Source organism: Bos indicus x Bos taurus, chromosome 13 (genome assembly GCF_003369695.1).
Source record: "Bos indicus x Bos taurus breed Angus x Brahman F1 hybrid chromosome 13, Bos_hybrid_MaternalHap_v2.0, whole genome shotgun sequence".
NCBI classification, from domain to species: domain Eukaryota; kingdom Metazoa; phylum Chordata; class Mammalia; order Artiodactyla; family Bovidae; genus Bos; species Bos indicus x Bos taurus.
Window position 1 is genome coordinate 62,712,900 of NC_040088.1, and position 16,475 is coordinate 62,729,374.

The 16,475-nt window shown below is 35.6% G+C and overlaps 1 protein-coding gene across 1 annotated transcript in view; it reads right to left on the reverse strand.

The window, feature by feature from the left end:
- The window catches only part of MALRD1 (MAM and LDL receptor class A domain containing 1), a 570,138-nt gene extending 554,017 nt beyond the window's left edge, over nucleotides 1-16,121 (reverse strand). The window contains exons 1-2 of the mRNA XM_027560003.1: nucleotides 15,944-16,121; nucleotides 7,443-7,583 (exon numbers count right to left, since the gene is read on the reverse strand). Of these exons, the coding sequence (XP_027415804.1) occupies nucleotides 7,443-7,583; nucleotides 15,944-16,121 (319 nt within the window). The remainder of the gene's footprint in view (nucleotides 1-7,442; nucleotides 7,584-15,943) is intronic.
- Between the last annotated feature and the right edge of the window lie 354 nt (nucleotides 16,122-16,475).

Here is a 16,475-nt window from a genome sequence, read left to right on the forward strand (position 1 = left end):
TATAGAAAGTTCTCTTGCTTTCCCTGGGGCTTTAGTTATCAAGTTTATGATTAAAAAAGAAAAAAGCAGATCCCTGGCAGCAAAAGTTTTTCCACAAGCCCATTTCCTCATCTGGTACCCTTTCTTGCCACTGGCTTTCACCATCAAGAAGGGACTTACGAAGCTGATTTTTTTTTTTAAAGGTTCTCAATGTCCTATCCACATACCATTCTTAGTCCTTGAGGGAGACTAGTAGTAAGTATCATATCACATATACACACATCATTGTCATCATCACACGTCATCTATTTATCTCTACCATATTTGTTTCAGTGTATTCATGATCACCAACTCAATGGACACGAATTTGAGCAAGCTCTGGGAGTTGGTGATGGACAGAGAAGCCAAGCATACTGCAGTGCATGGGGTTGCAAAGAGTTGGACACAACTTACCAACTGAACTGAACTGATTCATCTGATTCATAAATTCCCATTTTATGCTTGCATCCATAAAAGCAACTGCATAGCATATCTTTAAAACATATTTAAAAATAACCCTGTGATGAAGTTGTTAACTATTAAAATTATGAAATAAGGATTAATGACATTGCAAAATAAGATGACATGATATCATTTATAATCTCAAATGTTTACATTAAAGGGGTTTTTCTTCCTAGTTGTTGGGTAAGTATAGGAGTAAAACTCCAACATAAACTTAAGATTGATGACAAAAAAGTATATAAAATATGAAAGCAATAAAAACCATGAATCAAGTTTTTGAGGGCTAAATTCAATAATTTTGGCAGTGAATTCCAACAACCTTGATCCTCAGAAAAGATAAGGTAGAATATTCGGTCTCACTTTCTTCAATGACTGATAGGCAGTCTTGCCTTTTCTCCATTTTCCAAGTTCTAAGTGATTAATAGTAATGAATACAAGCAGAATAAATATAAATCCTATTGCTCCTGCATAGCAACCAATGCACTTAAAGGAACTCAAAAACTTGAGTATTTTAACAGTGAGATACTATTCAAAAAAATTCAGGCTGCAGGAATGGATCATTGTGACAAGCTCCAAGGCATGAGGCAAAGGTTAGAATATTAAAACTTTGGAAAAGAAAAAGTAGGTTCATCTGTGACAGAAATATGGCTCAGTTCAGATAACAGAGGTGAAATAGCAGTCTTGCATACAATCTCCTTCAAGATGATAATTTCTATTTATTAAATTCCATTTCTATTGAATCAAGTTTTGGCTCATTCCTGTTCATTAAATTCACAAGTCAACATAGCCACATAATATTTGCTAAAACTGTGTCAAAGGATACTCTCAAACAGTACTCCCATATAGTTGCTAGCAGTGTGTAAATAAATATTGCCATATCAATTTAAGTCTGCTTCAGTGATAAAGGGCTAGGTGAATTACTTTAGGAAATCATAAAACATAACAAAAAAAGTGAGGATGATATCAACAAAATTGCCAATGTAAAGACCTCTGAAAATTTTTTCCTCCATAAAAACAATGAAAATACTGGCAGAATGACCATAATAAAATTTAGAGAACTGGAGAATTTTATTCAATAGATAACTGAATCTCAGTTTAAAAAACAAAACAAAACAATGAATTTCAATAAATTTTAGGCTTTTTTAAAAAAATTTCCCATTGCCCACTCTCAAGCACCATCAGTTCAGTTCAGTTCATTTCAGTCGCTCAGTCATGTCCGACTCTTTGTGACCCCTTAAATCGCAGCATGCCAGGCCTCCCTGTCCATCACCAATTCCCGGAGTTCACTCAAACTCACGCCCATCGAGTCGGTGATGCCATCCAGCCATCTCATCCTCTGTTGTCCCCTTCTCCTCCTGCCCCCAATCCCTCCCAGCATCAGAGTCTTTTCCAATGAGTCAACTTTTCGCATGAGGTGCCAAAGTACTGGAGTTTCAGCTTTAGCATCATTCTTTCCAAAGAATACCAAGGACTGATCTCCTTCAGAATGGACTAGTTGGATCTCCTTGGAGTCCAAGGGACTCTCAAGTGTCACAGTTCAACATCACAGTCCAACATCACAGTTCAAACTCATCAATTTTTCAGTGCTCAGCTTTCTTCACAGTCCAACTCTCACATCCATACATGACCACAGGAAAAACCATAGCCTTGACTAGACAGACCTTTGTTGGCAAAGTAATGTCTCTGCTTTTGAATATGCTATCTAGGTTGGTCATAACTTTCCTTCCAAGGAGTAAGCGTCTTTTAATTTCATGGCTGCAGTCACCATCTGCAGTGGTTTTGGAGCCCGAAAAAATAAAGTCTGACACTGTTTCCCCATCTATTTCCCATCAAGTGATGGGACCAGATGCCATGATCTTCGTTTTCTGAATGTTGAGTTTTAAGCCAACTTCTTCACTCTCCTCTTTCATGTTCATCAAGAGGCTTTTTAGTTCCTCTTCACTTTTTGCCATAAGGGTGGCAGCCTACACATTCCTGGTGCAGTATGGCAACCATAGGAATGAGCAGAATGAAGCTAAATCTCTTTCAAGCCTCATTACCAAATAATTATCATTATTTGACTTTACTGATGTTTCCTGATGGCAAAGGAAATGGCAATGCACTCCAGTATTCTTGCCTGGAGAATCCCATGGACAGAGGAGCCTGGTGGACTATACAGTTCATGGGCTAGCCAAGAGTTGGACGTGCCTGAGCACACGTGTTTCCTGAAAGCCATCCCTTATAAGGCTGTCTAAAATTGCCCAATGCAAATAGACTCCTCATAGTAGGCATGTGTTGAAAACAACTGGCAAGTATTTTAACTTTATAGTTGCCTGGAACAGTATATAACATCTGACTGATGGGCCAACAACAGACTGACTAAAACTGCCCAACAATCCCAAGTGCCCAAAGAAATGCTCTAGAAATGGATCCTGCAGGTGTGTCTGTGGAGAACAGCAAAGGGATTTCAGTTCTAGACTATGATCATACTTTCCTAGGACAAAATGAAAAGACTGGATGCTGTTTAATAGTGTGTTTCATAATACAGTATATGGACTTTAGACCCATTTTAACAATTTAACAATTGGTTAAAATAACAAACGTCCTTATAATTCCATTTAAACCTAATTTTAAACATTCAAATAAGGAAAATAATCTGGTATAAAAGGAAATATTAACTTTTCATAATTCTTTTATCTTTGATAAACCTATACAGTTTTTAAGTTTACAGATAATTATACATTTTAAAAGCCTCATGTATCACCTTTACTATTAGCTGAACTCTAGAATTATTCTATACTTATATATTTATAAGAATTAAAAGAAAAACTCATTTATGAGTTATAAGAAAAAATTTTATACTTATAAGAAAAATTGTTATAGTCCATCCGTTTAAAAGAATGTTACTATACTTGCAAAGATGTATTTGAATTTTTGTAATAATATTATTTTATCAAATTTGCAATGTTATATACTTTTAAAAATCAGTACTACATCTTAATCACTCTGCTTCAAGCTTTAGTAGACGTCAAACATCAGCACAGTGATGCTTTTAATGTTCTAACGGATTTTCAAAATTAGCTCAGAAAACTTCTCTAGGCATTGATTACATGATGAAACTTAATCTGGAGCACTGGCAAATTATTTCAAGTGTAAGTTAATAAAAAATTTTATTAAAACTCACAAAATAAGGATTTTTTAATTAAGACAAGATTTCGGCATAGCTTTTTTTCCATAAACATTTTCAACACTTTATATCTGAAGGCAAAACATTTGCTTATTTAAAAGTATCTCTAGGGAAAAACACATATTTTAATATTTAGTTGTAGTTATGAGACACATCACTGTTATTAAAATCACTAGCCTTTCATTACTATGCTAATCAAAATTTTGCCTCCTTTTCCCTTTTTGGCTTATATTATTATTTCCATTTTACAGATGAGGACACTGAAACAACATAATAAGCAGGTTAGCAGGGCCAGGGTTCAAACCCAACAAGTCTGACTCCAGAGATCTGGAGTCAAACCAAGTGATACAGATAAAAACAGTGTCTGCCTGTATAACATCTCAATTTTGATATAAATGATCCCACTTTATCCCTTGACTAGGCTATCAAAAAATTAGCATGGCAAAATGAGAAAATAGGCAGAAGGAAGGAAGGAAAGAAATAGGGATAAAAAGGAGGAGAACAGAAAAGAAGCAGAGATTCTGATGTTGTCTAACTTCCAGATGAAGAGGCAAGCAAGAAAGAGTAAGAGCTACATATGACATAAAATCAAAGTATCAAGTCTTCTGCCCATGATGGAGACTGCAGTAAGTAAAAGTATACTGCAAAAAAATCTTGTAAAGTACAAGGAAGAAATGGTGGGGAGGTTCTAAAAGGGAAACGGTATTACAGTGGCTAAAATCTGGGAACCAGATTCAGTGTCACCATATAGTCCAATTGAATTCACAATAAAACTTTTATGTATTGCCGTGAATCACTGGTCCTGTTTGTGAAGCTGGTCTTTCTTGGTGGGTAGGGAGCAAGGGTGGTGGTGGAAAAGTTGGCTTTTTCCTAACAATGGTTAAAAATTATTTTTTAAAACTTATTTTTGTCATCAAAGTCAAGGAAGATAAACATTTTACTTACATGAGAGTTAAAACTAGGAAAACCAAAATTATTCAGTTCAGTTCAGTTCAGTCGGTCAGTCGTGTCCGACTCTTTGAGACCCCATGAATCGCAGCACGCTAGGCCTCCCTGTCCATCACCAACTCCCAGAGTTCACCCAGACTCACATCCATCGAGTCAGAGATGCCATCCAGCCATCTCATCCTCTGGCGTCCCCTTCTCCTCCTGCCCCCAACCCCTCCCAGCATCAGAGTCTTTTCCAATGAGTCAACTCTTCACATGAGGTGGCCAAAGTATTGGAGTTTCAGCTTTAGCATCATTCTTTCCAAAGAAATCCCAGGGCTGATCTCCTTCAGAATGGACTGGTTGGATCTCCTTGGAGTCCAAGGGACTCTCAAGAGTCTTCTCCAACACCACACTTCAAAAGCATCAATTCTTCGGTGCTCAGCCTTCTTCACAGTCCAACTCTCACATCCATACATGACCACTGGAAAAACCATAGCCTTGACTAGACGAACCTTTGTTGGCAAAGTAATGTCTCTGCTTTTCAATATGCTATCTAGGTTGGTCATAACTTTCCTTCCAAGGAGTAAGCGTCTTTTAATTTCATGGCTGCAGTCACCATCTGCAGTGGTTTTGGAGCACAAAAAAATAAAGTCTGACACTGTTTCCACTGTTTCCCCATCTATTTCCCATGAAGTGATGGGACCAGATGCCATGATCTACATTTTCTGAATGTTGAGCTTTAAGCCAACTTTTTCACTCTCCACTTTCACTTTCATCAAGAGGATTTTTAGTTCCTCTTCACTTTCTGCCATAAGGGTGGTGTCATCTGCATATCTGAGGTTATTGATATTTCTCCCAGCAATCTTGATTCCAGTTTGTGTTTCTTCCAGTCCAGCATTTCTCATGATGTACTCTGCAGATAAGTTAAATAAGCAGGGTGACAATATACAGCCTTGATGTAATCCTTTTCCTATTTGGAACCAGTCTGTTGTTCCATGTACAGTTCCAACTGTTGCTTTCTGAGTTGCATACAGATTTCTCAAGAGGCAGGTCAGGTGGTCTGGTATTCCCATCTCTTGAAGAATTTTCCACAGTTTATTGTGATCCACACAGTCAAAGGCTTTGGCATAGTCAATAAAGCAGAAATAGATGTTTTTCTGGAACTCTCTTGCTTTTTCCATGATCCAGCGGATGTTAGCAATTTGATCTCTGGTTCCTCTGCCTTTTCTAAAACCAGCTTGAACATCAGGAAGTTCACGGTTCCCTTATTGCTGAAGCCTGGCTTGGAGAATTTTGAGCATTACTTTACTAGCATGTGAGATGAGTGCAATTGTGCGGTAGTTTGAGCATTCTTTGGCATTGCCTTTCTTTGGGATTGGAATGAAAACTGACCTTTTCCAGTCCTGTGGCCACTGCTGAGTTTTCCAAATTTGCTGGCATATTAAGTGCAGCACTTTCACAGCATCATCTTTCAGGATTTGAAAGAGCTCAACTGGAATTCTATCACCTCCACTAGCTTTGTTCATAGTGATGCTTCCTAAGGCCCACTTGACTTCACATTCCAGGTTGTCTGGCTCTAGGTCAGTGATCACACCATTGTAATTATCTTGGTCGTTAAGATCTTTTTTGTACAGTTCTTCTGTGTATTCTTGCCATCCAGCTTTGTATCAGATAGTTTATGACAAGTTCTACTCAAAATATCTTATTTAGCTCTTAAATCTGATCCAAGATAGATTTTAGAATTGAGTAAACCAAGTCTTAACAAAGTAAATTGCTCAAGATTATATAGTTAGTAAGTGTCAGTGCTGGGATTCCAACCACATGTATACTATTTATGTAAACATTTCCAAACAATTAATATGCAATTGCTCTAAATTATCTCTAAGCAGGTAATTCTCTGGTGGTCCAGTGGTTGTGACTTGGGCATTCAGTGCCATGGACCCAGGTTCGATCCTGGGTTGGGGAACTAAGATCCCACAAGTTGCACAGTGCAGCCAAAAAGAAAAAGTTATCTTCAGGGAAACATTCATATATAGCATTTAACTGTATTTATTTGAGAGAAGTACAAACTTTAAAAAATCACCAGCCTTCAATTAGTTATGCCAGGCAAAAGATTACCTCTTTCCATATCACGTATAAGGCTATCAAATGAAAGCAGGCACAGGGTCAATTTCTGTTCCCTAAAATATCTTAATTGCCTGGTATAAAATGGTGAATGAATGGAATTCATTAGCTAACAAATAAAACAAATAAATATCTGGGTCCAGAGACAACTCAAAGGCCAGTGGTCAACCCATCAGTGCTTTCTAGGCAGTCAAAGAAAATGAGCATTACTACAATCAGTCGAGCCAAAAGCAAAGATATTTGACAAATTAATTTATGTAGGATTGTCACATTTAAATTTCACAGTTTTCAGATAGAGAAAATAGCTAGAAAATCCCAATTATCTATATAGTCCTTTGGGATCTCAGGAACCCAATTATAAGTATCTAATATGACATTTTAGATACTGAGTGGCTCAGTGGTAAAGAATCCACCTGAAAGACAGGAGACATGGGTTTGATCCCTGGGTCGGGAAGATCCCTTGCAGAAGGAAATGGTGACCCACTCCAGTATTCTTGCCTGGAGAATCCCATGGATAAAGGAGCTTGATAGGCTATAGTCCATGAGGTTGCAAAGAGTCAGACATGACTTAGCAACCAGATAACAACAACAATATGACACTTTAGAATCACAAACATCTTGAATATGGTTAAAGAAGATATCAAATTAGACATTATAATCATAATCTCTAAATATCAGCCAAGATTTTACTGTCCTAACCAACCATTTGACAAAAATGAATAATAAAGTTCAAAGCATTTACCAGACATATCACCATTGTGATCATAAAATGGAGGTGACTGGCCGATCAGCCCATTCCTCTTTGTCCAGCCAAGTCTCAGAATCTGATCTCGTATCATACTACAGAGCCCATCCTCAAAATCACATCTTTCATAATCCGAGCCTAATGAGAGAGAAAAGAAATTAGCTTCCAAAACCCTATGTGTCTTCTTAAGAAATAATACAATACATGAAAAAAGAAAGCTTAGGAACAAATGAGAAATACAGATTAACAGCTGGATAGTTTTTCACAATTTCAGTCTACTTTATCGATGCAAAGATTTTCTGCACATGACATTCAAATAAATCCCCACACATAAAAACCAGTGTGGTCATACAGACAGAATGTCACACATGAGGTCATAAGACTGAGGACCTAGGCCTGATTTTGTCTCTTACTAACTGAGGGCCTAGCTAAACCATTTAATCACACCAAGCCCTTTTTTTCACCTATGAAACTAAAATACTGACATCCTGTCCTTTCTCCCTTGAATGATTTCTATGAAGATCTAATGATACAATGTATTTTAATCACACACAAAAAAGGGTATTTTCTGGCTTTTTTTTTTTTTTTCCCATTTTCTCTGGGTACAAGTGATCCAACAGGCTTGGGAGAAAGAAAAGGGTTTGGACACCTGGTTGCTTGTGATAATCATCCAGAGTGGTCTTTATTCCATTATCCAACATCTGCAAATGTCACTCTCTAAAAAATAGGTTAATTCAACCACAAATATACCATCCCTGGGTTGTAGCTCTTAGTAACGGTGATTTTCCTTTGACAAGTTTGTTCTTGTCCTGACTGGTTGCATGAGCCACAGTGCTTCTTCAGACTAATAGATAAGACAGTGCTTGGCAACCCAGTCACAAAAACCTAATTTTTATTTAATCATATTTTGGTCAAAATATTACTTAGTAATACATCTGGTGCATGTTCTTGTGATCATCCACGTGAGTACTAAGAGCCAATTTAGAAATGACACTTTTTTTAAATTTATAAACTTTACAATATTGTATTAGTTTTGCCAAACATCAAAATGAATCCGCCACAACCTGCTTTACTATCAATGGTCTGTTTTATTAATTTTAGTCCTAGATTCCTTATTGAAAGATTTTACAAAGCAGCTGTATTCTGTAATATTAACAGGAATATTCTAGGTACAATTTACTGAGGAAGGTCAGTGATAGGCTTTCTACTTCTAGCAGTTTACTCTTTACAACAACCTTACAAAGCAGGCAGCAAGTGAATGCTGGGGCCAAAAGTGGAACCCAAGTCTTTTTTGATTCCAAAACCTGAATTCTTAAAATTCTAAGGTCTCATTGTTAATCCACTAACCCATTTTTACCAAATACTTAGAATTAAAGGTCGGTAGGTAGGTCAGAGTTTCTACTCAAACTGAGGAAACCAATATTTCCAGGTAGAAGCAATGTCCTTCTACCTAAAAACTAAGAAACTTGATTAGTTTATGAATCATACTATGATTAAATTTACAACTGCCTTAAGGCCTTTAAAATGGTTAGAATTGCTGGAATGTCTGAGTTATTACCTCATGGACTCCTACTGATCCAAGAATCTAGTTGAACAGAAAATGAACTAAATTATATGCTATTTGTATATAAATGTGTGTCACTCAAATAGCTATGCAATAGCCTGCATAAATATGTATCTGTTTAAGTCTCTTTCAGCTCCAAGCAATGTTTCCAATGATCTATTTCTGATTACAAAATATTCACAAAAGTAATTTTATCACTGTATTTCAACAATTATGTGTATGAAATATACTCACATTCTCACATAGGTGTCAGTTTTTAAATACCAAGAAATTACCTTGTGTTAAAATTACTTAGTTGATGTTTGTTTTCAATGTTTTTGTTCTCTTTAATAAACAAGGATAACGATGATGTATTTTGAACTGTTAGAGCTACAAAGTAGCTAAATAAAACATTTTTATTTCTGAATAGTCTCAACAGGGATTCTTTTCGTTACAGCATGAATCTAATGAGCATACATTTTTCAACTCATTCTTATTAAAAAGAAGCAATCATGAACATCTCATAACTGCTGGGTTATTCAAAAAATCCATCAGAAAATTTTCTAAGTACTCCTTTTTCTCCCAATAGAGAACTGAGCATTTTAAGCCATTTGAACAATTTTTCTTGAATTGTGGTTGATTTGCCTTTTATAATCTCATATGCCACCCATCTACATTCAAATCTGACAGTACTTGCTATAGTAAAATCTGTGTGGAGATTTATCTGCTATTATAGCAATGCTGCGGTTGGACTGGATATGGAACAAGAAAGAATGGACGCAGGAACTTATCCAGAGAATCATGTTCCTGAGCTTTCTGAACTTGAGAAACTCCTCATTTTGCTTTTAATTTTGTGATACCACAGGTCAAGTGTACTATCATCAAAAAGAGACTGTCTCTATGTTGTTCTTTGAGGTTGCTTGGAAGACCCGAGTATCTTCTGAATTGGCTTCCACCATGCCAGATTCTCTCATTAAAATTTTACTGCAGAGCCATTCAAAGATGTGATCATTAACACCGTAATTGGGGAAAATATTTTTTAAAATATCCTCAAGTGATAGTTAACATAGGGCATGCTTCTGAGAAAATGGAAAGGAATTTAAAAAAAATTTAATAGTGGTAACGGTGAAGAAATTGATGCAGAATTCAGGATTAACTTAGTATGAGTAGGTCATCACAATAATGAAGTTCTTAGAAAACAGAAAATAGAAGAATAAGAAATTTTTTAAAAGGAGAGGTAGAAGGCATTTATTTCACAGTTTTGCCTGGGCCTATATTAATAATGCACATTTTTTCCCTCTTGAAAGATCTAGGAGGCAGAGTTGTAATCTTTCCTTAATGATATAATCCTGCTTTTCTTAAAAAATTGTGCTAAGACATACATAAAATGCATCATTTTAAGTATATAGCTCTGTTGTAAAGTTTAAAAATAAAATTAAATTAAAAAATAAAAACAAATACATTCACACTAATATGCAACCATCATCACCCTTCAAGTTCACAACTGTTTCATTTCCCCCAACTAAAACTTTTCATCCTCCCTCCCCTCAGCCCCTCAAAACCACCATTCTACTTTCTGTCTATAAACTTGCGTACTCTAGGTACCTCATAAAAGTGGAATAAAATATTTGTCCTTTTGTGATTGGTTTATTTCACTTAATATAATTGCCCTCAAGGTTCATCCATGTTGTAGCATGTGTCAGAATGTCCTTCCTTTTTAAATCTGAACAATATTCCATTGTATGTATCTACCACATCTTATTTATTCATTCATCTGCTGGAGGATACTTGGGTACTACTAACTTCTAAACTCTCATAAGTCTTCCAATCCCTGAATATGAAATGTCTTTGCATTTATTTGGGTCTTCTTTAATTTCTTCCAGCCAACAATTTTTAGATTTCATATCCTTGGTTATGTTTATTCCTAGGTTTTTTTTTTTTTTTTACCCTTTTATGAATGGAATTTTTTCTTAATTTCCTTTTTAGATGGTTCATTGTGTACAGAAATGCAGTTAACATTTGTATGTTGATTTTGAATCTGGCTGCTGCTGCTAAGTCGCTTCAGTCGTGTCTTAATTTGTTTCTTTGTTCTAACATTTTTTTCATAGACTTTTTAGGATTTTCTACATTTAAGATCCCATTTTCTGTGAACAGAGATAATTTTTTGTGTTCATATCCAGTTTTAATGGCTTTAATTTCTTTTTATTGTCTAATTGCTCTGGCTGGGACTTCTAGTACTATGCTGACAGAAGTGATTAAAGAGGGCATCTTATCTTGTTCCAGATCTTAAAGAAAGAGCTTTCAGTCTGTCACCACTGAGTATAATGTTAGCTGTGGATTTTTCATATATAGCCATTAGTGTGTTAAGGTTAATTTCCTTCTAGTCCAAGATTAAGTGTTTTTATCTCATTCCTTTTTGAAGAAAGCTATGTATTACACAGTCACAAACTTTCACATACATTTTAATGTTTAGATGATTTCCCTCATGTAGATAGCATATAAAAAATTTTCACAAAGAATTATCTCCCTTACTCTCATTTAATTTAAAAATTAATGGCCAGTTCCTGCAAAGGATAAAAATACATTCAAAATATTCCAATTAAATAAAAGTAAATTTTAATTATCCTCAAAAGTAAATTTCCATGAAAGAGTGCTATTATTTGGCTGGGTAATTTGAAACCATTAATTAATTTTTATCAGGGAAATGTTTATACTTCACACTGAATTAATTTTAATAGTTTCAATGAGACAAAAATAGGAAAAATCCTAATTCAGAAAGGTATGTGATAGCAAATGGAATAAGAAGTTCCATAGCTCACACCAGAATTATCTAATGTTACTTAGGTTGGAATCTTGTCATATAGTTGCCTTTAATCTCAATCGGCAAGAATTTGACACAGATACCATCAGTGACACGTGAAAAAAAGATTTCCAAATCATTATTTTAACTGTAATATGTTACTCAAGATTACCAAAATTCAAAGGAATTCTCTGTATCTAATTGTCTGGTGATTTCTACAGAATTACTGACTATGTGTGGCATTTACTCCAGCCTGCAGTAATATTACGTGAGTATTATAAAGGTTATATGGCTGCTTACAAACAATTCTCTACTTCAGAGCAGCAATTTGGCCAAAAGGTCTTCTCACTTTTCACTGCTGTCTGTAATGGTGAATATGGGATCTTTAATAGAAAGTTATCCCTCTTGCATAGAGAAAATTCATTTTGCATTCAATGTACTGGTAAGATAAATACTGCACATGAAGACTCACATTTCACTCTATTAATGTTTATCTTCATATACTTCAATGAACTTCTACAATTACTTTTAAAAATAGTTGAAATTTATGTCATCCTACTGAAGAAACAATGTTTTTACTTAATATCATCTGAATAAACACTATCACCTCTCAGATTTTCAGAATGTACCTCTGAGGTAATTTTCACACATTTCACATACAATGATTTATGTGAAGTAAATACCTTTTGAAAAATTCCTAAATTCAAAAAGTTTGCAAAAGAAGTTAGGTAATACTTTAAAACTTATGATCTATCTCATCATATCAAAGTAAACAAAAGAGGCCAAATGGAAGTATTCTTAAGCAAGACATGTAAGTATGAGAAATTGTATAACTGAATATATTTTTCCATTTTTTAGACACAGTAAATTTAGCTCTAAACATAAATGTTAAACAGTTAATGTTTAAATGTTAAACAGTTCATGTTAAAACTAACTTCAGGTATGCTCAAGTAATTATCTAAGAATATTTTCTGGCAGTATTCCAGTAGTAGAGACCCACTGCATGGGATATACCTCAACATTGTATCAATAGTATAGTTTATTATCTTATGGTTGATTTGTTATCTGAATGATAGCAACATAAGTAACATTACTGTTTTGATGCTGAGTAAAAGTAAAACAATAAAGCCTTCGGACATCAAATAATTTTGCATGATTGCTAAAAGAGAAACTATGGCTTAGTTTAATTAAACTAATAAAAACTTAATAGAATGAGGAAGACCAGGCAATGGGGTACTGCAGGGAGGCAGACAATGTGACACGAGAAACATAATTTAAAAATACCTAGAGCAGTACCACTGGAGAAGGCAATGGCACCCCACTCCAGTACTCTTGCCTGGAAAATCCCATGGACGGAGGAACCTGGTAGGCCGCAGTCCATGGGGTCGCTAAGAGTCCGACACGATTGAGCGACTTCACTTTCACTTTTCACTTTCATGCATTGGAGAAGGAAATGGCAACCCACTCCACCGTTCTTGCCTGGAGAATCCCAGGGACGGGGGAGCCTGGTGGGCTGCCGTCTATGGGGTCGCACAGAGTCGGACACAACTGAAGTGACTTAGCAGCAGAGCAGTACCACAACATTTATTTCCCTGGCTCAGGATATTAATAAATTCTAGTAAAGGGAAGCTCTTGTCAACATTAAAAACATATCATTGTTACACCTAAAAATTATTTTTCTTGCTCAAAATTTATTTGCTCAATATCATGTATACAGAATTTATTTCATTCTGAAGATTGTCTAAATTTACTATCTTAAAAAAATACTGAGTTAAAATAATACGTTTAAATATTCTGAAAATAGGACCATCATGTAAAATAAGAAATTTTTCAAAAAATTATTAATAGAATTAGTTGCATCTGAATTTTAACTATGTCAATTTCATTTAAAAAAATTATATTAATCCATTCTCTAGAGCTTACATTATTTGGACTTTAATGAGGGTCACAAATTGCTTTTTTCCCCCAAAATGTGATTGCTTAAACATCATAATAAGGTTAGCTTTAGGAAAAAAAAAAATCTTGTCTGTAAGTTTAGTATTGCAAATTTTCAAGAGAAAAACTGCTTTGCTATCATGATTCCTCCACAATATTTTCCCTCTAGTGTACAAAAGAAACTCATGCTTAAAAGTAATTGTCAATTTTATCTACGGCTATCCCATTTTAAATAAAATACCAAAGTGGAACTTCTCAGAAATGAAAAGTGAAAAAGCCAAGAGGTGACTTCCCCAGGGTAACATTTAAAATGAAATCTGTTTATTTGACAGATCTGCTCCTTCATGCTTCTCTCATTCTGGGATTATTAGAATCTTTCATGCAGCCAGATCTTTTCTGCTCAGCAACTCTCCCCTTCTTTCGTATTAACCTTTTCCTCAAAGCAGAACCACTCGTGTTATCAGAGCAATCGTGCTAAAGGAAGCTTCAGAGGGATTATTAATGGAAGGGACTTTGCACTTCTGGTCAAACTAGCCAAGTGGTTTCCCTTTGCTGCTCAAAGAATAGTAATGGCTTCTGCCAGACAGCCAAAGAAAGGGCAGTGAGTCCATAGGTGGCCTCTGGATAAACTGGACAAATATAAATGAATCCTTCTTTTTCGTTGCACTTTGTGTTTAATAGTTCCTAACAGCCTGATTGTAATCACAAACTGTAGGAGGAAAATCCCTCACCTGTTTCCTTCTAAAGAGAAGATTTCCAGTTTTTCTTGTTTTTTTTTGTAGTAACGACTGAATTTACAAATTCCAACAAAGCAAATATGTAGAGCTTTATGTAGAAGATGAAGAATTCTGTAAGCACTAATTAAGATCATATCTGAACACAAAACAGAAACTGTTTGACTGAATTGTTCTAAAATACTAGACTTAGTGCCTTCAGGTATCTGAGGGTTACTACAAATCAATAATGGACCCATTTAATTGTATGAAAATGTTGTTTATAAAAGGTGGCTGCTTGTAGGAATGGCACTCGTTCCATTGATGAAATGCAGTCTATTTTCAGGATGTGATACTGTAATGGAAACTACAGAAACATACATGCCTTTACCCATATCTTCCTAAGTGAACTTTTTATTAATGTTATATCAGGAGCATTTTCCCACCAGGGAGATCAGTTTATCTCATTTTATGACTTCTTATAACAAACTGGAGGTTCAAGATCACACAATTAGTAGATGGTTGACCCAGGATCCAAATCAAGGCCCTGAACTCTCTAAGGCTTCCCCTCTTTTCCTCTGCCTTAGAATCAAAGGATATTCATCAGTTATGCTCTGTGTACAACAGGTACCAACTTACTTGGTGGGGATATCATAGAAGCAAAAATAAAACCTCCTCAATCTTAAATTCATATTAAATATTCCCATAACTATATTCCAACTTAAGCTCATAATTTCCATCACAGCATTTTAAAACTGCATGACTAAGTTTTTTAAAAATCTTGTTTCATGGATAACAACATTAAACTTACCTTTTTGCATTTCATTCCCTCTTGATACTCAGTAAAAACTGATTCAAAATACATCCCATCAAGTGGAATCTTAGCAATTTGATAACATTTAAGTAGAGTTGTTTTTATTTGTGGATCTGTTTCTTTAAATTTATTTATTTTTAACTAAAGGATAATTGCTTTGTAATATTGTGTTGCCTTCTGCCACATATCAACATGAATCAACTATAGGTACATGTATTCGCCCTACTTCTTGAAACTCCCTCCTACCCCTGCCATCCTATCCCACCCCTCTAGACTGTCAGACCACTGGATTTGAGTTACCTGTTATCATACAGAAACATTCCACTGGCTATCTATTTTATATCGCCAACTTGATGGACATGAGTTTGAGTAAGCTCCGAGAGTTGGTGATGGACAGGAAAGCCTGGCATGCTGCAGACCATGGGGTCGCAAAACGTTGGACAAGACTGAGCGACTGAACTGATGATGCTTCAAGGCTACTCTCTCAATTCATCCCACCCTCACCGTTCCCAACCTGTGTCCATAAGTCTGCTCTTTATGTCTGAAAAAGTCTTTTAGTTTCTGATTGATACTGAAGTCATTTAAATTAACTCTGTGCAGAATCAGGCATCTAACTGAACTTCCTCAGGCAACTCAGCAGCTCCTGGATTAAAGTTGGACAGGACTTAGAGGAAGGAGAGAAAGGAAACTTACATTGCTGTTCATCGCTCATGTCACCACACTGATCTGTGAAGTCACACACATTGTCAATAGGCAAGGAGACTCCATTGTCACACTGAAAGGCTCCGGTTCCTTGTTGAACCATTATGGAGATGAAAATACAGGAAATCCAAAGGACACACAAAGCTTCAATCTTTGGGAAAGCTAACATTCTGGCAGAGGAGCATCACTTGACATGTCTCTTAGAGATCAGGCAGCGGTAACAGGTGAGTCCATAATTGGAAACATACTTTTTCTTTTCTCTGTTCTTTGATTTCCAGGTTTACCTCTTATGACTGGAAACTATTGGTAACTATCCACAACTCTTAACAAATGAGTCCAAGGCAGCTCATTTACTCTTTCAGAGGAGTGTCTTTAGAAAATATTTAACTGAACAATTGCATCATTTCTATATCTAGCTAAGCATGTATGTTTATTGCCCTAGTTATACCATGTTCAAACAGTTTAAGCCCTTATAATCAGGCTATATCTTGAAAGAAAAAAAAATTTTTTTTTAAAGAGCAGG